Genomic DNA, 27,407 nt, shown 5'->3' with positions numbered 1-27,407 from the left:
GACCATGGCATCTGGTCCCATCACTTCATGGCAAATAGGTGGGGAAAACATGGAAACAGTGACAGATTTTATTTCCTTTGGCTCCAAAGTCACTGCAGACAGTGACTGAAGCCATGAAATTAAAAGATGCAGAATAAAATAAAATAAAAGATGCTTGCTCCTTGGAAGAAAAGCTATGATAAACCTAGACAGTGTACTAAAAAGCAGACGTCACTTTGCCGACAAAGGTCCGTATAGTCAAAGCTATGGTTTTTCTAGTAGTCATGTACAGATGTGAGAGTTGGACCATAAAGAAGGCTGAGCACTGAAGAATTGATGCTTTCAAACTGTGGCATTGGAGAAGACTATTGAGAGTCCCTTGGACAGCAAGGAGATCAAACCAGTCAATCCTAAAGGAAATCAACCCTGAATATTCATTGGAAGGACTGATGCTGAAGCCAAAGCTCCAATCCTTTGGCCACCTGATGTGAAGAACTGACTTGTTGGAAAAGACCCTGATGCTGGGAAAGATTGAAGGCAGGAGAAGGGGACAACAAAAGACGAGATGGTTGGATGGCATCACCAACTCAATGGACATGAGTTTGAACAAGCTTCAGGAGATGGTGAAGGACAGGGAAGTCTGGAGTGCTGCAGTCCATGGGTTGCAAAGAGTTCAACAAGACTTAGTGACTGAAAAACAACAGCATGTTATATATTTAGCTAGTCTGTCAATATCCAGTGGATATTCATAGACTATATGAAAATGAATCTATTATTAAATATATATGAGCTTTCTTTTGAAATCATATGTATTTTATTTCATACATTTAAAAACATTCAGAGAAAGGTTTTGTTTCACAGGAAAAAAAGGGTAAGAATGCGTACTCCAGACAATTGCAGCTTCTCCTACGACTTCAATGACCATTTCTACAGCAATGACTGTCAATTTTTTTCCTCCAATCTATGCTTGTCCTGAATTCCAGGCCCACAAATTTACACATACACACTTACACACACCACACTTGAGAATCCCATGTAGTCCTTTAAAGGAACCTCTAATTCAACATTTCCAAAACTACATTCATATCTTCTTCCTAGTCTGGTTCTTTTTTTTTTCCTAGTCTGGTTCTTGTCCAGTGAAATCTTTCTCAGAAAATGGTGCTGAGAAAGCCAGAAGCCAGGAATCACACCTGAGTCTTTCTTCTCTCTTACCTCTATACCTAATCCTCACCAAGATCTGTTCATTTCATCTTCGGAAACCTTGCTCATGTCAGTCCACTTCTGTCCATACCTTGATCATTGGTATTTACCTGCTTTAGTGGAACACAAGGGGTGGAGTCAGACTGGTGTGGGTTGATGGATGGTGGGTGGGAAATAGCCACTATAAAAAAATTCCTATGGAAAGTTTGGGCAAAGAATTCCAGAAGATTTTGGAAGACGCCATCCTTTGGTCCTTGCATTCCCAGCCCCAACTTTAGCCCAGCCATCCTCCTGGGTCAGACAACTGCTGGCACCAGCAAACAGAGTCTCAGACCTATTGTTGAGCATCCACAGGGTGAATGAACTATCATAGAAACGTCCCCAGGTAGGGATAGCAAAGAATTTGTTGTGTGCCAGGAGGTGGGAGGTTCCTTGTAATATTATACAACTATAACCTCAGATATGCGGATGACACCACCCTTATGGCAGAAAGTGAAAAACTAAAGAGCCTCTTGATGAAAGTGAAAGAGGAGAGTGAAAAAGTTGGTTTAAAGCTCATCATTCAGAAAACTAAGACCAGGCATCCGGTCCCATCACTTCATGGCAAATAGGTGGGGAAACAATGGAAATAGTGAGAGACTTTATTTTGGGGGACTCCAAAATCACTGGAGATGGTGACTGCAGCCATGAAATTAAAAGATGCTTGCTCCTTGGAAGAAAAGCTATGACAAACCTAGACTGCATGTTAAAAAACAGAAACATTACTTTGCCAACAAAGGTCCGTCTAGTGAAAGCTTTGTTTTTTCCAGGAGTCATGTATGGATGTGAGAGTTGAACCATAAAGAAAGCTGAGTGCCAAAGAATTGATGTTTTTGAACTGTGGTGTTGGAGAAGACTCTTGAGAGTCCCTTGGACTGCTAGGAGATCCAATCAGTCAATCCTAAAGGAAATCAGTCCTAAATATTCATTGGAAGGACTGATGCTGAAGCTGAAACTCCAAAGTTTTGGCCATCTGATGCAAATAACTGACTCCGTAGAAAAGACCCTGATGCTTGGAAATGTTGAAGGCAGGAAGAGAAGGGGATGATAGAGGATGAGATGGTTGGATGGTATCACTGACTCAATGGACATGAGTTTGAGCAAGCTCCGGGAGTTGGTGATGGACAGGGAAGCCTGGCATGCTGCAGTCTATGGTGTCTGCAGAGAGTCGGACACGACTGAGTGACTGAACTGAACTGAACTGATAGGTGTTAGGTGCTCAGGCACTAGCCTTCTGCATTGGTTTTTCCTCTCTAGACTTTGCATTCATGCTCTGCACCACAGCCACCTGAGACTTCTTTTGATTCTTCAAACACATTATATCTCTTCTATCACTGGACTTCAGATATGCTGTCCCCTTGGCTTGGGGTGTTCCCAACTTCTTTTTGCTTAGTTAATTCCTAGCTCAGTTGTCACTGATGGTTTACAGTGAACGATGTCAGATTTGTGATCTCCGAAGAAGAAGATTTAGCTTCGGCACCAGGGACCAGGCTTGATCTCTCAAGAGCTTTTGTGTAGCAGAGTTTTATTAAAGTGAAAAAGGACAGAAAAAGCTTCTGATATAGACGTCAGGAGGGGGACTGAGAGTGCCCCCCCTAGCTAGTCTTAATCAAGGCCTTATATACTTTTACCAGACACACTCCTACAACATAGATCCTAAATTAACAAGATTAGAGCTAACAATAGAAAGCTCTTACCAGATCCTCTCCCACAATATGTGTCTTAAGATAACAAGATTAAAAAAATAACAAGATTAGTCAAAAGGTTCTTGTTAAGGAGAAACATGTTCTCGAGCCAGATACATTGTTATATTGACTAAGACAAAGCAATGTAGGAGAAAAAGGTTTGTCCTTTTCTCCTCCTCGAGAGCCCCAGGCCCCTTTTTCTTCTTCTCAAGGGCCCTGGACCCCTTCCTCCTTGAGGGCCCTGGACTGCTTATCAACAGCTAGGAATTAGCTCTCATCAGTTCTTCAGGAAAGTCTTCATTGTTCTCCAAGACAAGACATCTGCTGTACTCTCTCATCATATCTTGTCTTTTTCCTTCATACTTGTCACAACTTGTGATTATACAGTTGTCGTTGTTACAGTTTGATTAATGTCTGCCATCTCTAATAGACTGGAAGCCCTAGGAGGGCAGGAACCATATCTCTTTCTATACCATAGTATCTTCAGCCATGATAATATAGTGTTCGGTCCATGGTAGGTAATTAGTAGTGTATGTGGTGTATGTGCATGACTGGTCAAGTATCTGAGTATGCAAAGCAAAGCGGACCTGAACCATGGTAATGACCTCATAAGGAGACATCACACTAAGAAGTTGCCAGAGTAGCCCATCTGCTTCCCTCAAGGACAACTCACGGGTTGGGCCACTGTCATCTTCAGTGTATAATAGGATATATCACCTACTTGTTTGGTTTCTGAATCAACTAAATCCACCCTCATTCAGCAATGGGGACTACCGGCTTTCAGGGACACAGCACAATCTTGAAATGATAACCATTTATTTATTTATTTGACCAATATTTCTTCTGTGCCTCAGTTCAGTTCAGTTCGGTTCAGTCGCTCAGTGGTGTCTGATTCTTTGTGACCCCATGAATTGCAGCACGCCAGGCCTCCCTGTCCACCACCAACTCCCGGAGCAGTGTACTGGCAATGGGGAAACACACATGAATGAGGCTTGGTTGTTATTCTCAAGGAATTTATAGCTTTGAAGCACAGTCACACATGTAAACAATTATAACTTCCTATTTTAAAACACTAATATTACAAGACACTCTCAAAATTTTAAAGTATCACAGAGAAGAGACTATCAAAGCATTTACCAAAGCCCTAGCTAGAAGAGGTGCTATTTAGAGAACAATGACCCAAGGGACACACTTTTCAAACCTTCTGAGCTCTAATTCTGGACTAGTTTAGACCACAAGAAAGCAATTGGCTTGAACCACATTAGACAAGTCCCTTAAAAAACAACCATCCCTAGGTTACTTTTATGTTCTTGGCTTTTATTGGACATAAGAAATATCTATTTAATTTTTGCTTTGCATTTGTTGTTTAAATCTGCTTATTTGCTTTACTACATCATTTACTGGTTCCTAACAAGTCACATGAGAAATCACATTTAGAATTTAGTGTTATGAAAAAAAAAAAATTTATGGGTCTGTCTCCTCTGCCAAACTGATTCCTTTCAGATGACAAGATCTATTGAACATGTACTGTGTTTTCACTTTTGCCTTGGCAGCTGGAAGACTGAGAACAAAAATATCAAATTCAGTCACAGCCATGTTTACCCTCAGGATAATTGTGATCTCCTTTTTCTTTGGCCCTAGTGCTCTATTTCTAGGAGTTTTGTTTGTTTGTTGCTCTTGTGTTGTTTGTATTGTTTTTGTCTGTTGTAAACCTTTATGTCCTTATGGAAAAGAAATAGGATAAAATAAGCTAAACATTTGGTATGTTCAGTCATTTTAGAATTATTTCCGCTATTTGTCAAAGATAAATGTAAAGAATAAAACCTATGTTTGAATGTTAAAAAAGTTGGGAGAAACTGGGAAGGACAAAGAAATGGAACAGAATGATGCAAACAATGGAACTTGAGGTAGTATTGCCATTTTCTATGACTCAAATACTGGGCCACATTGATCTGGCATAAGGTCTAGTAGAAGACAGTATCTGAAATTTGGACTGTTTAGGAAAATCCCAGAGATGTGGTTAGGCAGACAGATCCCAGCAGGTATGACCATTATATATATATACACGTATATATATACATATATATGAAGTTACAGAATAGATTTACTTTTCTTTCTTTCTTTCTTTCTTTTTTGATTTAGCCTTTTTTCGATCACAGATCCCTTTGACCATCTCTTGAAAGCACTGAAACTGCTTACCAGTAATAGACTTTCACATAAAGTTTCTGAAAACAGAACGCTCCAGTTTTCTATTCATCTTTCCAGAATATCAAAAGTACTTTATAGCTGGCCCCACTTCAAAGAATTCAGACAGACCTGAGGAAGCACCTGGGCTGCCAGGTCAAACAGGAGGCCTGGCAAATCAGCTGTCAGCTCAAGCTCTTAACACTCTGACACTATTCTTGGATGATTCAAACCAGGGGCGTGTTTTCTGTTTGTTTTTAACTATTTTGAGTAACATAACCCCTTTGATGAGCTGATAAAGATACGGGTCACAGATACATACACACACACGCAATTCTGCATACAATTTTATGGGGTTGATGGACTTCCATAAAGTGCATCCTCAGATTCTGGATTTCGTTTAAGTGAAGGCATTCCTGGACTGGGGGTGGGAGGGCAATGTCCTTGTAGAACTTTTAGTATAACTGTCTCTCTTATCACTGGGACTGGAGCAGCTTGGGTGGAATGAGGTAACCGGACCGGAAGACACAGACCCCCAAAGCCTCTGGACAGGCCCCTCCAGGCTCTCCCTTCCCCCAATTTCCATTCGCGCAGGTGCGAAAACCTAAAGGGCCACCCGGGCGCTTCGGCTCTGGAAGATGGGGGGAGGATGGACCCTGGGAGGGGTAGAAGCGGAGGTGGGGGCCTTCCCGAGGTTGCTTGGTGACCAAACTCTCCGCCCAGATCGTTCCATTTCCTCAGTAGGGGGCGCCGCGGGCCAGAACGTTGCTGACGGACCTCCCAGAGCGGCCCTCTTCCGGATTCCCCCCTCCGCTGGGTGGTGGCGCGGGCCCATGACGTCACAGGAGGCGGGGCCAGCGCTGCTGCCGGGTGCTGGAGGCGCCATTGGCGCCGGCTTGGCTTGCGAGCTCCGCTGAGGAGCGGGAGGTTGGGTCTCAGTTACAACCGCGTCGGCTCCTGGTCCCTGGTCTTTCAGCGGCATGGCGTGCGGGGCGACATTGAAGCGGCCCATGGAGTTCGAGGCGGCGCTGCTGAGCCCTGGCTCTCCGAAGCGGCGGCGCTGCGCCCCTCTGTCTGGCCCCACTCCGGGCCTCAGGCCCCCGGACGCCGAACCGCCGCCGCTGCTTCAGACGCAGACCCCACCGCCGACTCTGCAGCAGCCCGCCCCGCCCGGCAGCGAGCGGCGCCTTCCAACTCCGGGTAACCAACGCTGCGGGCTTGGCAGGAAGCCAGGCCCAGGCATTTTGGGGGGTGGGGAGGGGTGGGGTGGGGGTGGAAGAAGATCATGAACGCTAGGCTAGTTCACTTACGGACCCCTTCTTTGCCGTGAGAAAAGGGAACAGGGGTGCCGCTGGGCCTTGTCGCTTCCGGGGATGGAAGACATCCGGGAGGGGTAGTAGGGCCACAGAGTCGGTTTTCGGTTTTCCTGGAGCTGGGGAGCCTTGAGGGGTGGGCAGCGGGAGCAAGATGGAAATAGCCCCGGCCGCTCGGAACCCTCCCAGACCTCGGAGCCTCTCCTTTCTCCGCTGCCCTCCCCTGTACTGAGCCGCCCTGCAGATCCAGTGGGCCATGGAGAATTGGATTCTGCTCACGAACCTGGCCTTGAGGGTGTGGGGGTTGGGGGCGGGTTACTGGGAAGGGGCCTGAGAACGTGCTGTGAAGCACTGTGCTGGGACTTGTAGGGAGACCTGATTTCCAGAAGTCTTTAGGGATCTCAGGCCGCCCTCGAAGTCGTGGAATCCGATTTCAACCTGTTTCTAAGAGACTGGCCATGTTCTTTTATTGTATGGCTATTGTCTTGCACCATATTTGGCTTGAAATCGGTAGATCGTTAGCTAGAATTTGAGAATCCTTCAACGTACAGAGGCTCCGGAAGCAGAAATTCAATTATCCGTAACAGAGATTCTCTTTCAATGAGGCATTCCACACAGGCCAGGGAAAGGCGAGAACTGGTGTGACAATAAAGTTAAAAAAAGAAAGAAAAAAACTCAGCTTCTAATCACAGCGCAAGAATAGATAGAGGGAAAGGTGCATCAGAATGAATATTTAGCAGTTTTAAAGGGCTCCCGGAAATGGGGGGCGGGGAGGGTGGCTCACAACTGGACTTTGGCAACTCATTTATTTCATTGTGTTTTTCTATTCCTCAAGCGTTAGCAAAACCTTGAGGTTGCCTTAAAATCTCTCTTTTCTTACGCCTTTCAGTTACCAGTGTCTTTAGCCATTATTTTCTCCCCACTCTGCATAGTGCATATCCACAATGCAGATTTGAGGCCCCTCATCCTCTCACACCAAGATCCCAGCGGTAGCCAGCCAGGCTCTTAGGCACTGTGTCCTTTACTCACGTTCATCTCACCTCTCCTGTTATCTTGGTATTAAAAGGATTTATATGCTATAGCCATTTCTTGCCTGGTCAGTCTTTTATACATTTTCCCCCAAAACTATGCCTTTGCTTTTTTCCCCCCAGCCCCACTTGGCTGTACCTTATCCTTGACTTCCATCATGATGATTTCACCTGTTTGCTAATAAATACAATTATTTCTTCAAGTCTTCCACCCTTACCTGACTAACCCTGCCCCATAAGGAACTCTATTCTAATTGTCTGATCACTTAATGTTGCAAGGCCTTGTGTACTGAATGAAATAATGTTTGCAAAAGCAGGGGATGTAGATACCCTCTTGAAAAGATATATTTTTCTTCCACTGCTAAAGATACCCAAGGTTAGTCACATAATCTTTCTGGATCGCTCTTCTGCAAAATAGAATTAATACTTGGCTCACCGATCTTGATGGATTTTATGTAAATTTTTTATTTCTTACAGTACTACCATCAGATTAATTCTGTGTAGTTTTCAAAATAGCAAATGCTTAGTAAGTAATTGCTGAATGTATTTGGAAGCCTAAATATGGCAGAGTGCTATACTGGGGTCGCTGGGGTTTTTTTTAATCATAAAATTTTAATTTTTGCATGGATTTCTTGGTCATTTTATGTGAAAGCATTTTATTTAAAATACTCATTTGTAAAGATTGATCAGTTATGTTTCTTAATGCTTATTGGAATATGATTCTGACATGGAAGAACCAATATGATTTGTTGCTTTGGCTTAAGTGGAAGATGCCTTATGGATTAAAATGGAAGAATGAGGGAAAAAATATTAGTTGCTATACAAAAGGAATAAAGCCAACTAATAGAAGAGTGAATTTAAAAATCTGACTTCATTTTAAAATATCCTAGTTAACTCAAAAGTTCTCTGAGAAATAGTCAAACTGTTCTTACTGAACTTAAAAAAAAAGGGGGGGGTATGTGTTATAGCACTTTTTATGGAAGGAGCCTATAAAATTAAGTCTTTTGTATTGTTTAAAGAAACTAGGTGGATACCAGGCATGGAAGCGGCTTGCTGACCTCCAGATGTTTGTAAACATGGATTGAGTTTAGATGTAAAACAGTTAATTAATAATTGATCATGACTTGAGGCTTGGAGAATAACTTCCAGAAAGAGATAACATTTTAGCTGGGTCTTGAGTAATGTTAGGGGGAGAGACAACCTCAGATCAAGCAAAGGAAAAGTGTTAGAGCAAAGGCCAGAAAACCCACAGGTTAAAGAAAGGATAGTTTAAGGCAACTGGATTGTAGTGGGAGATGGAACTGGAGAAATAATTTGGGGCCAAGTCTTGGAAGGCAAGGGATACCGTGTTCAAGAGTTTGAATTTGGTCTGTGGCAACCAGAAGCCATTGTAGAATTTTGAAGATGGGCTTAGTTTGGTATAACCTGGAAGTACAATCTCAAATAATAACGGGAGGCAAGAATTTAAATTATTAACCACTGTTAATTTTTTTTTAAATGTCTTTTCCTGTTTTATGTGCCCTTCTTGGGAAGAAAATCACAAATACTTCTTTTTATCCTGTGCATACCATGTTTGGACTCTTGGACTTGCCAGTCCTTCTGCCAGCCTTAATGTTGTATCTTTCCATTTGTTCACTTTGTTATACAGGAGGCGGTTAGAAGTTTATCAAAGACCTTCTGTTCTCACGAGCATTGTCCTCATACTTGTCCTCTCTTGTTTCAAGTCTTTGCAGTTCCTTACGTCCTTGTATTGATTCTGGCAAGTATGTGCTTGGAGAATAATACATTTTGAAGATGAAGCAGAGACTTCATAAATTCAGGGATCTAAAACATGAACTTCATAGTATTCTAAAAGGAAAGGTTTGCTAATCCTACATTGTTCCAGTGTTCAGGCTGAGAATTCTGGAGTTGAGCTATGTGTGGAGCTACATTGAGCTCATGTCAGACTGTATCATCACTTCTGGCATTATTAATGTCTTTGTTGTAGATGCTTACAACTTTTTGGGTAGACATTTAACATTCGTTTTGAAGTACTAGGCTACTAATCCTGAATGATTTCCCAGGGTCATAGTCACAAAGGTAGGAAGGAAACAATGGCATTATTAGCAATTACCCCTGGTTTAAAAAATATATGGTTATAGCAAGTATAAGAATAATGTAAGTAGGGGAGTGATACAGCTTCCTGGTTTTTGTTTTTTATGAGGAAGCTCTGTTATCTGGAAAGTGAATACATGTTTTACTACCCCCCGCCTTGTAGGGGGGTAAAAAAAACACACACCAGAAAACTTGAAAACCACATCCTTTCAGATTCTGTATTGTCTCTGGGAGAGGCCTTAAGGGTGGTTAGTGATTTGTGTGTTTTGGACTCCCTTTAATAGCATTAGCAAATTGATTTATTACCTACAGAATAGTAATCTGAATCCTACCAAATACTGCCTCTTAAAGGATCAGAAAATTTATTGCTAAGCTCTGACCACCCGTTCCAAGCAATAATGTCAGATCTTCTCTTGGTCAGTATCCACGCTGTGAACCTAATGATTTCTGCTGTCCCCTTCCCCGAAGATCTTAAATCCCAAACAGGACAAGAGTTTCATTGTTAGAAGCCCTTGGGTAGTAAGAGACTCCTAATTCCCTGGTTTGTGAAATTGCAACTCAACAGAGATCAAAAATAGCTCTTTATTAGGTGAAGGATGGCTTTGTTTGTTTATTTGTTGCTGTAAGTTGTCCTAGTTAATCCTACAGCAAACCGCAGATCTGGTCATCATTGTCATAGGAAAAGAAGCAAAGGGAACTATTAATATCTGGGTGGTTTATGCCAAAATAGCTGCTACCGTATGTAATTATTGAAGCAGTGGCAATAAGAGGAAGCTATAGGAGGAGTGCTTTATCTGGTATAAACATTTTTCTTGTTTATATAACATGGAAAGAGGGACAGGAAGCGTGAAGAAGTAACAATAAAGTGCATGCTCAAGTGTGTTTCTTTTTTATTAGAGCAAATTTTTCAGAACATAAAACAAGAATATAGTCGTTATCAGAGGTGGAGACATTTAGAAGTTGTTCTTAATCAGAGTGAAGCTTGTACTTCGGAAAGTCAGCCTCACTCCTCAACACTCGCAGCACCTAGTTCTCCAGGTAAGCATGTTTTAGTGTGCATAATCCATTTAAGACTTTGTAATCGGTAATTAAAATGGTTTCCTAAGCCAGAATTTATTTCATCTAAGTAATAAAATTGGTAAAGTGTATACATTATATTACTACTTATAAATACTTTTAAAACCATAGTCATGAAATTGCAAAAGAACTTACTTAGATTGATTTGATTGACCTTCCTTCAATCCAGTTCAAGAGTACCCTTTGTAACTGTAGCATCTTGTACCATAGCCAGTAGCCACATGTAGCTGTTTAATTTTAAATTATTTAACATTTAATAAAATTTTAGTTTCTCAACTGCTGTAGCCATATTTCAAATACTTAACAGCCACCTGTGACTGTTGTATTAGACAGCACTATAGAACATTTCCGTTATTGGAGAAAGTTATGTGACAGCATTGCTGTATAACATCGACAGGTGGTCAGAGAGGATGTGCTCAAAAATAGCATCTCAGGGTTGGAGGGAACCTTCATGGTCACATAGTTCAGCCATGAGTCCCTGCAAGTCGTCAGCAGGCCAGGGCTCAAACATCACCACTGGTAGAGTTAAAAATTGCCTTGATTAAAATTAGTCTCCTGCTAGAACACAGATTAATGTTAGCCAGGAGGTAGGGAGAGTGGGGAATCAGGACAAATTGTTTAATGGGTAAGGGGTGTTACTTGGAGTGGTGGAAATATTTTGAAATTAGATAGAGGTGGTGGTTGTACATTATGACTATACTAAATGCCACTGAATTGTTCAGTTTTAAAATGGTTCATTTTATGTGAATTTCACATCAAATAATTTTTATTTAAATTGTCTTCTTACAACCCAGAGGTCTTGGCTCTCAGACAACACCCTTTCCAATATGTGTGTGTTCTTGCACATACATGAGTGATAGATCTTTCAGTGATTGTAACTAGCAAGTCTCCTTAATATTCTCTTGGGATTTTAGTAATATAATTTTGAAGTAATACAATATTATGAGTAGGGAAACAATTATAAGTAATTTAACTGGTTTATAGACTATGAGGGCTCAAGAAACAGATTTCAGGCTGAGCTTTGAGGAAAATTCAGAACTGGGGCAGAGCCGCTGCTGGTTTTATCATGATCAGGAAGCCAATTTCCATCTGGCATCCCAGTGGAAATTTTGGTTTCCAGCTGCAATCTTACGAACATTTGATTTTCCTCAACCTAGTTTCAAAAGGGATCAAAGATGAGATGTGTAGTGTCTAATTGTCTCTTTCCTTCATACGTCAGTGACTTAACAGTTTTTTATATTGGGCAGGTCAGCTGTTTCTTATCAGAATCACCTGCGTAACTTAAACAATCCCCAAGCCCTTTTACCCCAGAATTAAATCAATATGTATCTTTTTTGTTATTGTTTATTCTACAGATAATTATGATGTACCACCATGATTACACATAGGTGTAGCTGATCTCCAAAGATCAGGGTAGCTCTTATGTGTGTTGTGCTCTGCTTCGTTGCTCATTGCAACCCCATGGACTGTGGGGTTCTCCAGGCAGGAATACTGGAGTGGGTTGCCATGCCCTCCCCTCCTGGGAAATCTTTCGAACCCAGGTTTCCCACATTGCAGGCAGATTCTTCACCACCTGAGCCACCAGGGAAGCCCAAGAATACTGGAGTGGGTAGCCTATCCCTTCTCCAGGGTATCTTCCCTACCTAGGAATCAAACCGGGCTCTCCTGCATTGTGGGCGGATTCTTTACCAGCTGAGTTACCAGGGACGCCCAGCTCTCACACTATGCATCTGTTTTCTCTAGTCCAGTCTTTACATCAGCTTTAACCTTTTTGTTCTTCACCAGGTGAGCATTGTGTATGGGCTCAGATTGTTAATGGCATCAGAACCAATTTTCTCTGTGCAGATAAGCTAGCACACTTGAACACACTGTCTTCCTACTAAACTTGCTATGTAGAATGAATGTCAGAAACACAATTTTATGAAACTATTCCATGTATTGTAAAGTAGTGGAAATTACTATTTTTTAAAACAATTTTTATATTCTAGGACTCTTTGCTTAGTTACCAATTCAGAACTCTACAGCTGGAATGTGTTATGTAAACTAGATTTGTCGTTTGGCCAGGTTCCTCCTGGATGAAAAAGGACCAGCCCACCTTTACCCTCCGACAAGTTGGAATAATATGTGAGCGTCTCTTAAAAGACTATGAAGATAAAATTCGGGAGGAATATGAGCAAATCCTCAATACTAAACTAGCAGGTAGGCTGACGCAGTGGCTATGACCATCGTTAATAGGATTCACTAAGGATTAATCCCGGTTAAGTAAGTGGTAACTTAGAGAAAGCATGAAACAATACCAGAGAGTTTAATGAATTTTAAGTATTACGTTACTCTTCTTGATTACACTCTTTTAGATTCTAAGCATTTTATTTATACATTGTATGGAAGGACTTTTATTTACATTTTTGAAACAAGATAAGCCAGGCTTTTCTTTCAAGAGTTTTCCATATGAATAAAGGCATTGAGAAGGTTATTTGGACTAGCTGGTGGGTAGACAGGTGGGTTGGGATCATGCTAACCTCCCAGCAGGTGGTTGGGAAGAGTATAGTCAACATATTCAGACTTCTGGTGGGAGTCCCTTTGTGGATGTGGGAAGTCAGACGTCCTGTGATTTAGAGGTACTTTAATGTCTGGAAAGCACCGCTCAGGCTAGAACAGAGTGATTAGTGATGGCACAAGTAAAGCCTTTTGTAAAAGGAAGGGATCTAAATCAAGAATAGAAAGTAGTACCTATTTAGTGAGAGAGGATGATGTGATCAGAGAGGTTTTTAGGCAACAACTTCTTCCCATAACATTACTGTTTTCTCGCGTGGTGGCCCACATAACAGAATGTCAATAGGTTGGCTTTAAATTGAGAACTGTTCACTTAACGGAGTTAAATGAATTTCTTTAAAGCAGAACCTCTTTGATCCTTTAATACACTAATGGTGTATATTATAAGAAGAAGCTATAGTATGTCATTCCCCTCTTCTGCCCCCACTCCAAAATTGTTTGGACTTCTTTGTTCACGGATGTCAGACTGCCTTATCTTTCTACTGAGTTTCTCTTTCTCTTCAGAAGGTAATTTCTGTGGAGCAGTCTATAGTTGGGTACTGTGGAATTTTCTCCTAGCTTTCTAGCCATTCCACCTCAATCACTCAATGTGTATGTTGACATTTATAGCAAAGATAAAGTGCCGAAAAGAGCTTCAAACTTCATGTTCTATAGGAGATACATTAAAATTTGCTGACTAATAGTAGTACGCACAGCTGCTTGTCTTGGGGAGCCATTAGCAGGAGATGGAATTATGGCAGGGGTGAGATTATTAGGAAAATGTTAGAGATGATCAGTGACCAAACCTAGAAGCTAGGGATTTGGCTCTGGGATCTAAGAAAAAGGAATAGATCTCAGAGTGACCATTATAAGGAGGACCTAAGAGTGGGTAGTGTTAAATGGGAAGCTATACGTGATTCTGACACTTGATTCTTGAAAAACTGTGGGAGAGTTTCTGGGGATAGTATATACTGTCTTTCCCCTCACAGAACAATATGAATCTTTTGTGAAATTCACACATGATCAGATTATGCGACGATATGGGACAAGGCCAACAAGCTGTAAGTATTGCCAAGTTTTTCATTGACTTTTTCAACTTCCAAGAGCAAGATTTTGACACTGAGTACTTTGTCTCTTGGGAGCAAAAAGCCCCGTGAAGTAAAATAATAGATGACATTTAAAGAATACTTATATGTTCAGCACTGTGCGGAACCTTTTAAATCCTCCCAAAGTTTATTTAATCCATAATTCCCCTGTGAGGGAGAAACTACGACTTGTCCCATTTTAAAGGTAAGAGTGTTTAAAGAAGTTAAATAATTTGTCCAAGCTCATATCGCTAGTGGTTCAGCCAGGATTAAAACCCAGGTAGTCTGACTTCAGTGCCAGTTTATTACCTGACTTCCCTCAGAAAGGTAGTTTCAGCTGTTAATTTATGAAAATTGAGTCCTTAAGCCAGCTTATCAAGTGTGTGGTCAGAATTTCTTAATTCTAAAGATCTTGTCACTACTAGTTGCTCAAAACATAAATTATAAATAGCTATATATGTAAACTGAGTTCAAGTTCTTAAGAAAGAACTATCTTTCTTAAATTCTTGTGAATTTAGGACCTCTTGAATGGTGATCCGTATCCTCCATACTGTTTATCACATTCACCATTAGTTAATATTAAAAAAGCATGACCCTATATTTTTAGTATTCTTAACTCTTTTGTTTTTTATTCCTAATTTATAGATGTGTCCTGAAACTTTCTTGCATATCTGGGTACCAGGTTTGACCTCAAGAGATGGCTGCTGTACACTTTTTGCAACTGGTTTGATATCACATTTCAGCTCCAACTTTGCATCCTGAGAACACTTAAATGTTTCTGCAGGTCCATTTTATACAACTTGAAAGACCTTAAAACTTTCTGGTTGCCACAAGCATATCTTTCTTTTCTGCTCATCGAATAAACAGCTGTGCCCTACTGTGATAGATTTTTCAAACAAAAACACCTGGAGCCGCAGTTTAGCAAAAATATGCCCTCAGTGGCACTCAACAAGTGGAGTTTCCCCAAGCACAGTTCTGTAAGAAGTGTGTGTGAGAGTGTGTGTATATGTGTGTATGTGTATTTTAAGTTATTATTTGTATTGTGCAAATTTCTTTGATCTTGGGGATTCTGGCTGTGAATTTGATGCACGACAATTATGGTTAAAAACATTTGCTTGGTCTACAGAAGATCATTAATGTTTTGTGACCATATAAGTTGTAACAGTGGATTGTTTTATGTGTAGGTATTGTTAAATACAGGGACTGTTTCCAGGCACAGAATATGAATCATAAGTTAGGATGGACATTAGATGTGATGATGATGACATAGCAAAGGTCTGTGGTCCTAAGGTCTACAAATGTGTGGTGAGGAACTAGAACAAACTGGAGACAGGCCTTTTGACATCTGATTCTGCCTCGCCGTGTTAGAACGTTACTTTGACTCCAAGCCTTAAAAACCCACGTGGAGTCTGTGCTCACCTCATTCACACGGGAGCTCCCTGGACACTGAACCTCTCAGAAGGAAAAAGTCTCCTCTGGAACAAGAGCATCAGGGTTTGATTGGGAGCATAACAAAGGTGGGCGCGGGCTGGGACAGGCCCCAGAGGCACTGCTGCTTGGGAGGAGCCACTTCACCTTTGTATCAGTTATTAAAAATAGAATTTGGATCCTTTGGTCAGGTTCCCCCAAATTCTTGTAAGAGATGTCCATGTTCAACTGCTTAAGCTTTGTTTTGGCAACCCCTGCCCAAAGTTGCTTACAGACTGTTCTTCACCTTATTTCCAAGGCTGAGGAACAGAAAGTAGCCTCTGTTTTGAGGAGGTAGAAGTTAAGTATACATTTATTTTTTACTGTGACTTGTTCAGGACCACATTTTACAAAATGCCTTGTTTCCTTTATTATTGTTTCTGGAAAGGAAAGTTCTATTAAGATTGTTTTAGTTTGACATAGACTAGTTTTTTTAATTAAGGCTTATTTTGGGGAAGAAAACAAAACTTGAGTTTAATTCAAACATATGCCAGTACCTTCCAAAGTAAGGTAATATTCAGAGACAGTTGTCCTGATCATATGGCTTAGAAAAATTTCTGGAATATTCACATTTGAAGATTCCTTATTAATGAATGTCTTTGACTTAAATCTAACCAAAACAACAACATTATTCTTTGTACATTTTCATTATATAGTGTTAATAAGCTTAGTTGCAAACAAATAAAATACTTAAGCTATTTGTTTACCTTGCCTTCTTAATACTGTGATATGTTTATTAATTCAAATAATTTATGTGAGGCTGCTATAACTATTTCTCCATTTCAACATTACATTTAAGATTTAAAGACTTTTTAAAGTCCAGAAGTGATCTTTTAATTATTAAAGAATTATTTTGACTTCATATTTGAAGGGTAATGTGTTTCATCTCTTCTTTGTCCAGGGTAGTCACTTCTTCCTGGAAGAGAAGAATAGCAGTGGCTGTAATGAGAGTGGCCTTACAGTGGGATAGTCACAGCAAGACAAGGGGAGGGCAGCTGTGGGGGCATCAGACATCCTGAAGGATGGACCAGGACTGGGGCATGCGGCTTCTCTGAAGCCTTTTTGATACAGCGTCAGTGTGATGTGCTAGCTCACTGCCGCTGGTGTCAGCCCCATTCCTACTAAATGGCTTCTGGGTGGGAAATAGAGTAGGTCTCTGTAAGGAAGAAGATGACACCCTCTCACTGCACCCAGTATTGTTAGGCTGTTGTATCACATGGTTACCCTTTGGGGCCACAGGGTGTAAGACCACACCACCATGACTGGGTTTTGGGATCTTCTCAAAAGGGCCTAGACTTGTTTGTTTAGTGTTTTATGCAGAGAAAAGACAAATCCTAGATCAGAAAATGGGGGTGTGTAAGGTGATCCTTAAGCAAGTGAAAGTTTTTTCTCTAGAACTTGATTGCTAGGGCTTTGAACTTAGGGGCAATTCCCAGGTAGGGAAGTGTCTTTGGCTCATGGAAGTAGGTCAAGGCCAAGGGAAGAAGTCATCCTACAGAGACCTGTAAGGATGGGCCAGGACCTGTGGTCTCAGAAGAGCTGTGTATAGTGAGCTAGTTTAAAAATTTTTAATTCCATTATCTTTCAGTAAAGTCTTCCTCTTAAGGGGAAGGAAGGGAGTAAGTGTCCAGGCATACCTAGGTCAGAGGAGTACAGGGGAGATCAAAGTTTGTTAGGCAGTGATAATTGTTAGGTGTTCCCAAGGAGAAGACTATCAGCAGACATAAGAACTTGGGCCAGCCTTCCCCACGTGGTGAGTCTTCTCTGTCCAGCAGGGAGGATTGCCTGGTTAGTGTAGTCGTTAACAGGAGTGGTCTTTGGATGTTTGTAGCCCTAGAGTTTAGTCTGCTCTGCCACTAATTTGCTATGTGAGCCTTGCCAAGCTACTGAACTTGACGAGCCATAGTTTCCTTGTCTGTAAAATGAGGGTTAATTGTATGTACATCATTGGGGTTTGTTTTCAAATGTGAGATTACATTTTCCATGTAAAGTATTTAGCACAGTTTGGGACATAGAATATACACTTGAAAATGTTACAGCAGGTTTCTTTACAGTGGTCTTCATCAGATCTGAAGGCCAAAACCCTTTCTTTCTGCATTGGTGATTCTCAACTTCCAGAATGAATAGCCCCTTGTTAACATCAAATCTACGTTCTCTTAGAATTTGTACTTTCTAAGTGTTTGACTGAAAAATAAAAGATGAATGACAACTGAATTCAGTGATGCCTTTCAGTGAATCTGTATTTTGTTGCTCACTTAGGGATCAGCAAACTGGCCTGTTTTTTGTAAATAAAGTTACATTGGAACACTGCCACACCTATTTGTTTGCATCTGTGGCTGCTTTCACATCGCAACTCCAGAGCCAGAGACAGTATGGTCCACAGAGTGAAAATACTCTTTGGCCCTTTATAGAAAAGTGTGTGGGTTCCTGCACTGTAGCATTAATAGACATTTTAGAAAGCTTACAAACAAGGCAAATTTGGTGCATCGTGGATGGGAGAGTCACACCTCAGGTTAAGGTATGATGAAAAATTCCTCTGTTACCAAGGTAAACTGAATACTGTTAGGAGCGATGGCTTCTGTGCTGCCCTGGTGAGTCTCTCCTTGAAAAGGCCTTCAGAGTATGTGTGGTCTGGGCTTTGAATAAGGTTGATACCTTCAGCGAAAAAAGATGCAGGTTTACCTAGGAAAAAATCTCCAGGTCTCAATGCCGCACCACACTTTCAAATAAATAATTAGCTCTTCATTGTAGGAGTGGTGTGATACTTCATCTAAAATTTCAGTATCTATTCATAGACCTTATGTTTTTACTGCTGTTGCTTATGGTGTTTTTTCTCTGTGCCAAGTTATCTGTGAGCTGGACAGTATATTTGAAAAATTATTTGTAGGAATAAACAGGAAAAGGATGCAGCATCCACCCCTAGGAAGGCTATCTGGTTGCCTGTTTTTTAGGAATATTACCAAACCTTAATTGAGATTGAAGGCTGGATGTTCCATGGATCATCCAGGTAACACACAGCCAGGTCCATGTGAGAAGTGGTTTCCTTTTGTTTCACCCATATCTTGAAAGTGTAATACTTTGGAATCCCTGCTTAAGGTGTCTGTGGTGGCGAGTTCCCACTTTTAGCTTGGCCTTAGGTTTTGATTTTTGCCTCCTTCAGTCCATGGTGTTCCTAAAAGTGTAATTCAGGCATCCAGGAACTTTTTCCATGTTAGCAAATACCTTAAGAGACAGAGCAGCTTTGAGTTCTAGGCTGTCTGGGTTCTGTCTTACCTAGATCTTGGCTCAGTGATTCCTCAAACTAGTTTGTGCTTTTAAGAAAATGATTCTCATTTCAATTGTTTAGCTGGTCTTGGCAGTAGCCTGATCCACGTTTTCTCAGGCATAGTACCCAGTATGCCTTTAGGTTAATAGGACAAAAGTAGGGAAAGACGTGTTTATATTGGTTTTGAATGTTTTTCAGTCGTTCAGCAAGCATTACTGGTATCTTCTGAGTTCTTTATTTGTGGAAGAGAGATACATGATTGGGGGGGGTGGGGGGAACGACACACCCAGTGGCTTGCAGATGTTAGTTCCCTGACTAGGGATTGAACCCAGGCCTGTGGCAGTGGAAGCACGAAGTCTCAATCCCTGGACCACCAGGGAATACCCTGTGAGTTTTAAAAGCCTAGGAAGTTATGTTAAATAGCCCTACTCTGTCTTATATCACATAAATAAATACTTGGATGGGTCTTGATTCCTGAAGAGGAGCTCAGTCCTGCAAAGAATGTAGGCGGGCCAAGTAAAAGCTGCTGTGTCATGTCAATGGTTCCGGTAGTGGACTGGAAGAAGAGATGGCAGGTGCTTCTAAGTAGCAGTATGGTCAGGAAAGGCTTCATTCAGGGTGGTAGTGTTGGAATGAGGTTTCAAAGGGTGAGTAGGGCTCAGATAAAGGTAGTCATTAGGACTTGAAGTAAGCAAAGGCTGGGTGATGGGGAATCGTGCTGGTGTTCAGGCACAACATTCTTGTTTCAACCAGAGGAGAAAACGCATGGTAGATCTTGGGACGAGAGCTCGGAGGTAGGTAGTAGGGGCTAGATAATCATGGGCTTTGACTATCGGGAGCTTGACCTTTCCTCTGTAGGAATCTGAAGAGTTTGAGGGAAACTAACTGAAGTGAGTACCAAACAGAAGGGCAAATACCAAACTAGAGACAGACCAGTCACAGGCCTCTTTTTGTTGTCGTTAGAGATAACAAAGGCCTGAACACTGATGGGGGAGGATGATGAGATGGGGCTGTGGCTTTGCCTGGCTAAGAAGGGCATGGTGCACTTTCCGACAGGCACATTTTTAAAGATCTTTTTTCTTTTGGCTTGGCTTATCTGTGTCTCTTATTTAATCCAGCCCAATACCATAGCTGCTGCTGTTGAATGGTTTTGTCCTGTATTTTGTTTTTCACAGATTCTCTTAAATCCACCTGTTATTCTTAAAGGTTCTGGTTAGCTCTTGCATGGATTATTAAATTTTCCTCTCAGACTGTCCATGGTGCCCCTACTGTTCTGCCTGGAATTAAATCCCTTCTGAGTTGACAAATGGCTGCCTCAAGTGGCAGTTGTCTTTCTGCGCCCTTCTTGAAGGTGGTGTTAATGTAGCCATTTGATGAATGCTTGTTGAGTACCTACTGTGTTCTAGGCACTAGTAATATATCACAGAGCTGGATAGACCCAAGTCCTTGCTCTTAATGCTGCTGACATTGTTGTGAGACAATAAAAACTAGTAAACAGTTTAATCCAAGATTTAAAAGTTGGAAGGAAATCAAATGGGAATGATAGAACCAGATGTCTGAATTGGGTGGCAAAAGAAACCTGAGGAAGTAGTTGTGTAATGCATTTATGAGTCTACATGACTCTTCCACTATACTGAGCTGTTAGTAGCACCACCTTGAACTATTATCTGTCTATTGGCTCTTAAATGAGTGACTAATGGATTATGTGGCTACTCCTCCCCTTTGCCAGTAGTCAGTACACTACCTGAAACTCTTCCTTAACTCTCAGATAAGTTACTTTAAACTTTCTGCAGGTTGTCTCTCTGCAGCAAAGGTAAGAGATGCAGTCCTTACCCTAGAGAGGCTCACAGTCTCTGGGCAGGAAGGTGATGAAACTTGCTTTGATGTATTCTGTGGACCTCCACAGAAAGCAGAGTGTTTCCTGTGGAAGGCCATGCTTGACAGCTTCCCTCCAGGTGTTTCAATTACCCTGATCTGTACTCAGGAAGGCTGACTCACTGGTAAAACTATATTGGTCTATAAAACCAGACTCTAGTGTGTTAATTCATGAGGAGAAATATGTCTGGTGTGGTAGACAGCCCCATTGGCCTTACTGTGTTTTAGCAGCACTCAGGGATCTTAGTTCTCTGACCAGGAGTGGAACTGGTTACCCTGCGGTGGAAGGCCAAGTCATAACCACTGGACTGTCAGGGAAGTCCCTTAGTGTGGTTTCATGTAATCATACCACTTGGGAAGCCTAATTAAAGTCAAGAAAAAGCTCCATGTAACACAGCAAGGGGACTTTAATTCTAGGGATGGAATGTTGACCAACATCCAATTACCTCTCCCACAAGCCTGGCCGCCCCCCTCCACCCCCCCTCCCGCCCCCCAGCTTTCCTCCCCAGGTCAGTGGTTCCTGGTTCTGTTGCATCTTTGACCTGATACTATGAAAGTGAAAGTGAAGTTGTTCAGTCCTGTCTTTGCGACCCCATGGACTGTAGCCTCCCACACTCCTCTCTCCATGGGATTTTCCAGGCAAGAGTACTGTAGTGGGTTGCTATTTCCTTCTCCACCTGTATCTCCCCCCAAATGGCACATCTTTTACTCTTTAAGAGTCACTCTGCCATTTTATTTCAGGCCTTGGGATCCGTTACTTTCACTTTCGGATTGCTTTGCTTATTGCTTTTGTTGAGTCTATCCTATAGCTCCGGGGCTTGGGGGTGAGGGTTGGGGGGAGAGTTTTCAAACTCTTTGTCTTTCCCACTTGTGCTAGGATCTTCAGGCTACCCTGTTTATTCAAATCTGTTGGACAATGGTATCAGATAAGGCCTAAAGTTCCCAATGTGCTAAATTATAGATGGCCTATCTGTAGAAAGGTAGCATTAAATGCTTTTATCAGGTTATGACTGAGGTGTGTAAACAGGAAATCCTACAGATCAAGGATCAAGGACAGAAGTCCAGTGAAATAGATCCAGGGGTCATTAAATCTATGAGTGTCCACAGCAGCAGCGAGGCTAGTTTTCAGGGGAACGGTTAACAGGAAGGGATTGGGGTGGGGGGGGGGGGGATGGGGCTTCGATTAACACTGAGCCCTCCTCTTGTTCTTTGAAGATGGGAGCAAGGCTCTGTTGGGGAAGCGCAGAATGCATAGGCCTGTTCCACCGGTCTCTGAGCTTCAGGGTTCCCCAATAAAGAATGAACAAGGCGACAGCTCAGGCTTCTTTCTCTGTGCATAATATCCTTTGGTTTCGTTGTAAAACTACAATTCCAAGAAGCAGAGGCTTGCAGAAAGGGGGAAAAAAAGATAAACGAGGGGAATACCAGAGGTGGTAACGCGCTCCTCCCCCCCCCCCCCCCCCACGTCAGCGTTAAGTCACTTTAAAAAGCCCAGGCATCCAAGCTGACGCCCGTGGTCGGCACAGCAACGGCGCAGGCGCAATTCTGGCGTAGGCTTTCTGGGAATTGTAGTTTTCCCATCTTCGGGAGAGCCCTGTTATGGACATCCTCGCACAGCCGCACCAACAACCGGGCCGAATGCACTGTCCAGTGGAGAGGCTTGGCGTATCAACAGTTAACATCTTTAATAGGAAACAGTATACGTATAACTCGGCTGGTGGGACCTCAACAAAGCCCTAGTAAGTGCTCAGGAGTTCAGGAAGATTCCACAGAAAGCTTCATGCGATAAATGATGAGAACGGATTAGGTATTTGCCAGGGGGGACAGTGGGACGTCTGTAACGATCCTACAAAATTTGGAAGCATTAGAACAGTTCTGGATGTTTGAGAACACCAGGATATTGAATATCGGTTGGTGAACAATGGGGTCTGAGGAGTCAGAAATGGAAAGAAATCAGATCATGGTCTTGAATGCCAAACCCCAAAATCTGGACCTTTTCTTGAATAACCTTACACAGAGCCAAGCAATACGAGTGAGCCCCTTCCTTTTCGTTCTCCTTTTATTCATCTTCGTTTTAACCACTTGCCACAGCATTCTGTGCCTTCGTCCCAAGAACTCAACAAGGGTCATGGTTGAGATAAGAGCACAGGAAGTGTTTTCTTAATGACCAGATTTGAGTCTTAGAAAAGCTTGCAACAACAAAAGAAGAGAGGGTAAGAAGAGAGTAAGGCTGGATGTAAAAAACCGTCACAGTTCAAAGTAAATTGCTTTCCCAATCTCTGATTTTCCCTCCATCCAAGGTTTGAAATCTGGCAGCTCAAAGGCCATTTCCATGATGGGTTTTGTTTGGTCAGCACTTTAAAAAAAAATTAGTTGCCCCACTTTTTAAAATGGAATGTTTCACATTTAAGCAATAACAAAAAATTCCTGGGTTCTTGTGAAAAATGTGAAGAATTGACAATTTGGAGCCCTGATTCTTGACAGCAACAGAGTGGAGTTGAGGAGCTGCTGCCCCCTTTAGACGGGACATATGCTCTTCAGTTTGCACATTCCCCACCATTCCTCTCCCCCAAACTGAGGCCAATGATCAGTTTCCATTTATTGTAATGCTTTTGTTTTCATTTCCTTACAGTGAGCTGGCTCTGGCCTTAGAGGCTTTTGAATTGCCCATCCTTGTACTAATCTACCCCACCTGGTTTATTGTGATCCACACAGTCGAAGGCTTTGGCATAGTCAATAAAGCAGAAATAGATGTTTTTCTGGAACTCTCTTGCTTTTTCGATGATCCAGCGGATGTTGGCAATTTTATTATATGCAGAGTACATCATGAGAAATGCTGGGCTGGAAGAAGCACAGGCTGGAATCAAGATTGTGGGGAAAAATATCAATAACCTCAGATATGCAGATAACAACACCCTTATGGCAGAAAGTGAAGAGGAACTAAAAAGCCTCTTGATGAAAGTGAAAGAGAGTGAAAAAGTTGGCTTAAAGCTCAACATTCAGAAAACTAAGATCATGGCATCTGGTCCCATCACTTCATGGGAAATAGATGGGGAAATAGTGGAAACAGTGTCAGACTTTATTTTTGGGGTGCTCCAAAATCACTGCAGATGGTGACTGCAGCCATGAAATTAAAAGATGCTTACTCCTTGGAAGGAAAGTTATGACCAACCTAGACAGCATATTAAAAAGCAGAGACATTACTTTGCCAACAAAGGTCCATCTAGTCAAGGCTATGGTTTTTCCAGTGGTCATGTATGGATGTGAGAGTTGGACTGTGAGGAAAGCTGAGTGCCGAAAAATTGATGCTTTTGAACTGTGGTGTTGGAGAAGACTCCTGAGAGTCCCTTGGACTGCAAGGAGATCCAACCAGTCCATCCTAAAGGAGATCAGTCCTGGGTGTTCATTGGAAGGACTGATGCTAGAGCTGAAACTCCAGTACTCTGGCCACCAGATGCAAAGAACTGACTCATTTGAAAAGACCCTGATGCTGGGAGGGATTGGGGGCGGGAGGAGAAGGGGATGACAGAGGATGAGATGGCTGGATGGCATCACCAACTCGATGGATGTGAGTCTGAGTAAACTCCGGGAGTCTGTGATGGACAGGGAGGCCTGGCGTGCTGCGATTCATGGGATCACAAAGAGTCGGACATGACTGAGTGACTGAACTGAACTGACTGACCCCACCTGGTATCTGAGGAGTGATTCAATGAAATTAATATTTTATTTTATTTATTTTTTTTTGGAAATTAATATTTTAGAAAGATTAGTCAGTGCAAAACAGACTGAAGTGAGGAGCCAGGAGGCAGAAAGGAAGAAATAAATGGAAAATCTATTGAAGGGATATTTGAAAGCATTCGGCCAGTGATTAAATATTGGATGAAGCAGGAGGAAAAGGCAAAATACAGCTTCAGAGTTTACTACCTGAATGGCTGGAAAGATGCTATCACCAACATTAAATGGGAGACATGAAAGGGGTGGTGGTGATCACTACCTTGCTACCTCTAGTATTTTGTAGGCAAGGGCCATGAGTTACCAATTCCAGGTACATATCTGATGAGGGGGGAAGGAAAGAATTGGAATGCTGGAACAAAACCAGTACACCGTGGGTCCTCAGGCATTCTCCTCAGAGTGGATGAAACTAGAGCTTGGTGATAGTTAATGCGTTTTGGAGAAAAACCTATGCAAAAGTCCTGAAGCAGAGCAGGAATTTGGCATGCAGAAATGGAAGTGGGGAGCGAGGAATCTGTATCCTTCCAAGGGAAAGAAGAAAAAAAAAAAAGAGCGAGAGATTGGATCGCAGGATTTTCCTGGAATACACGGAAGAGCAAGCTCTCGGTCAGGGCATTAGGCAGGGTTTTGGACAATGAGGCTGGGAAGGTTGGAACACCAGACTTCTCTAAACAGTTTTGAGAGCTCATCGCTTAAAAGGAAAAGAAATCTGCAGTCCAGAGCTACTGCTGCCCCCCCATCTTCCCTGCCTTGGGGGTCACTGCCGTCAGGTGACTGATACAGGAGGGCTCAGAAAGGGAAAGAGGCATAGCCTCCACCGCAGCACCTGCACCCACCAGGCAGAGCATCAAGTGTGTGGTGGTGAGTGAAGGGGCTGTGGTCAAAACATGCTACACAAGCAATGCCTTCCCCAAGGAGTACATCCCCTATAGTTCAACAACTATAGTGCCCAGAGTGCAGTTGACGGCTGCCCAGTGAACCTGAACCTGTAGGACAGAGCAGGCCAGGAGGCATATGATCACCTCCGCACACTCTCCTACCCTCAGACCAACATGTCTGTCATCTGCTTCTCCATTGTCATCCGCCTTCCTATGAGAACGTGCAGCACAAGTGGCATTCAGAGGTGTGCCACCGTTGCCCTGAGGTGCCCATCCTCTTGGTGGGCACCAAGAAGGACCTGACACCCCAAAGGCGCCCGGCCCTGCAGCAGGATGGCATCAAGGAAGTGTTTACCGAGGCTGTCCAGCAGTGCTCAACCCCATGCCGATCAAGCATGGGCAGTCCTGTGTCCTCTTGTGACCTGGCACTCAGCTTGGAGGCTGCCCCTGACCCCCCACCGGTTGCCCCTTTGTGTCTTGGCACCTCGTCTGCCCCCAGCTGTGCCTTAAGGACTAATTCTGGCACCCCCTTGCTTATGGGCTCCCCAGATGTCTTTTTCTCCTTAAGGGGACCCACAGGGAAAGGGGCTTTGGGCCCTGCCCCATTCTGCTTGCAAACGCCAAACAGGTTTTCCTGTCAAGGTCGGATCCCTCCTCCAAGAAGCCAACCCAGTACCTCCTCACCATTTCCCCCTACTCACCAGTTGACCTAGTTTTCCACACAGATATTGCTGCCTGTCCTGGTGCCTTCTCTCAGGAGGGCTCAGCAGACCCTAACCTCTCCCTCACTGCTCTTCAAATTGCTCCGCCCTCAAGATGCTCTCTCTTCCACAGGGAAGAAGCCACTGAATCGTAGTAAGATGAATGTGCCCTAAACCTACCCCCATGTTCCTGGGCCTTATGCACCTGCTGACTGACTCGGTCCCACCCCCATCGGGCTCCTGGGGCCCCTCTACCCCCATCAGCTTCAATAAAACCTTCTGTCTCCAGTGAAGAAGAAAAAAAAAAAAGTTTTCAGCCCAAACTCCCAATAAATATTTATTTACAAGTTATTTATATGTACAACTAATGTAGTATTATGCCCTTTATAAACATTAACACACAAACAAGAAATTAAAAAACACAAAAATTAGAAATCTTCTACTATTTTTTCCCCACTTCCCCAACATATATCACATACACTATATAGTACCCACACCCCGCGCAGCCGCCCCAGTCCCAACCCCACCACCACTTTGGGGCTCCTGCTGTAAACAAGGGGAACCTCTGGAGGTTCAGAAACAGAGGGGCATGGTCTCTGACGACTCTCTAGAATCCGCAAACTTTAAAAACTGAGACACAAAGAACTGCGATAGTGTTAAGAGTGCTTTCCACGTGCCAAGAAACGCCTCAGTGCTTTGGTGGTGGTTTACTCGCTAAATCCTGTACGACTCTTGAGACTCCATGGGCTGTAACCAGCCAGGCTCCTCTGTCCATGGAATTCTCCAGGCAAGAATATTGGAGTGTCATGACCTCCTCTAGAGGATCTTCCTGACCCAGGGATCGAACCCTCTTCTCTTACATCTCCTGCATTGGCAGGCGGGTTCTTTACCACTGGGGCAACCTGGGAAACCCAGTGCTTTAATAGAACTCATTTAATCCCCCAAGCAACCCTATACACTGTATTATTATCTTTTAAGATTATTTTTATCTTAGATGAAACAGAAGCATAGTGAGGTTAAGAAATTTTGCCAGGTGACACACAAGTGGCGGAGCAAGAACTGGAACCCACTCTGGGTGTGTCCGCACTCCATGAGCTTAACCGCCACTGAAAGGGGATGAAGAGGGTTTCCTTGGTCAAGTCCCTCACCAATCATAGCTGTGGTGAGAGTCCCAGGCACTGTGGGAGGAAGCAGCAGGAAATCAGTAAACCCCGAGAATGCCTCTCACGCGGTTGTCTGGGCAAGGTCCGCTAGTCTGCAGTCGCTGGAAGGC

General features: G+C 42.8%; 1 protein-coding gene and 1 pseudogene across 1 annotated transcript; both read left to right on the top strand.

Moving 5' to 3' along the window:
• Window positions 1-5,933: 5,933 nt before the first annotated feature.
• AKIRIN1 (akirin 1) lies at window positions 5,934-17,897 on the top strand. Its single transcript, XM_043876781.1, has 5 exons — window positions 5,934-6,287; window positions 10,420-10,560; window positions 12,664-12,798; window positions 14,121-14,192; window positions 14,862-17,897. Exons 1-5 carry the CDS (start codon window positions 6,068-6,070, stop codon window positions 14,870-14,872), a joined length of 579 nt encoding a protein of 192 aa, XP_043732716.1. The 5' UTR covers window positions 5,934-6,067; the 3' UTR covers window positions 14,873-17,897.
• A 1,816-nt stretch (window positions 17,898-19,713) lies between these two features.
• On the top strand, window positions 19,714-27,300 carry LOC122676823 (annotated as a pseudogene).
• The last annotated feature ends 107 nt before the right edge of the window (window positions 27,301-27,407 follow it).

This window comes from Cervus elaphus, chromosome 20 (genome assembly GCF_910594005.1).
Source record: "Cervus elaphus chromosome 20, mCerEla1.1, whole genome shotgun sequence".
Lineage (NCBI taxonomy): Eukaryota > Metazoa > Chordata > Mammalia > Artiodactyla > Cervidae > Cervus > Cervus elaphus.
This window is presented reverse-complemented; position numbering and strand designations above follow the sequence as displayed.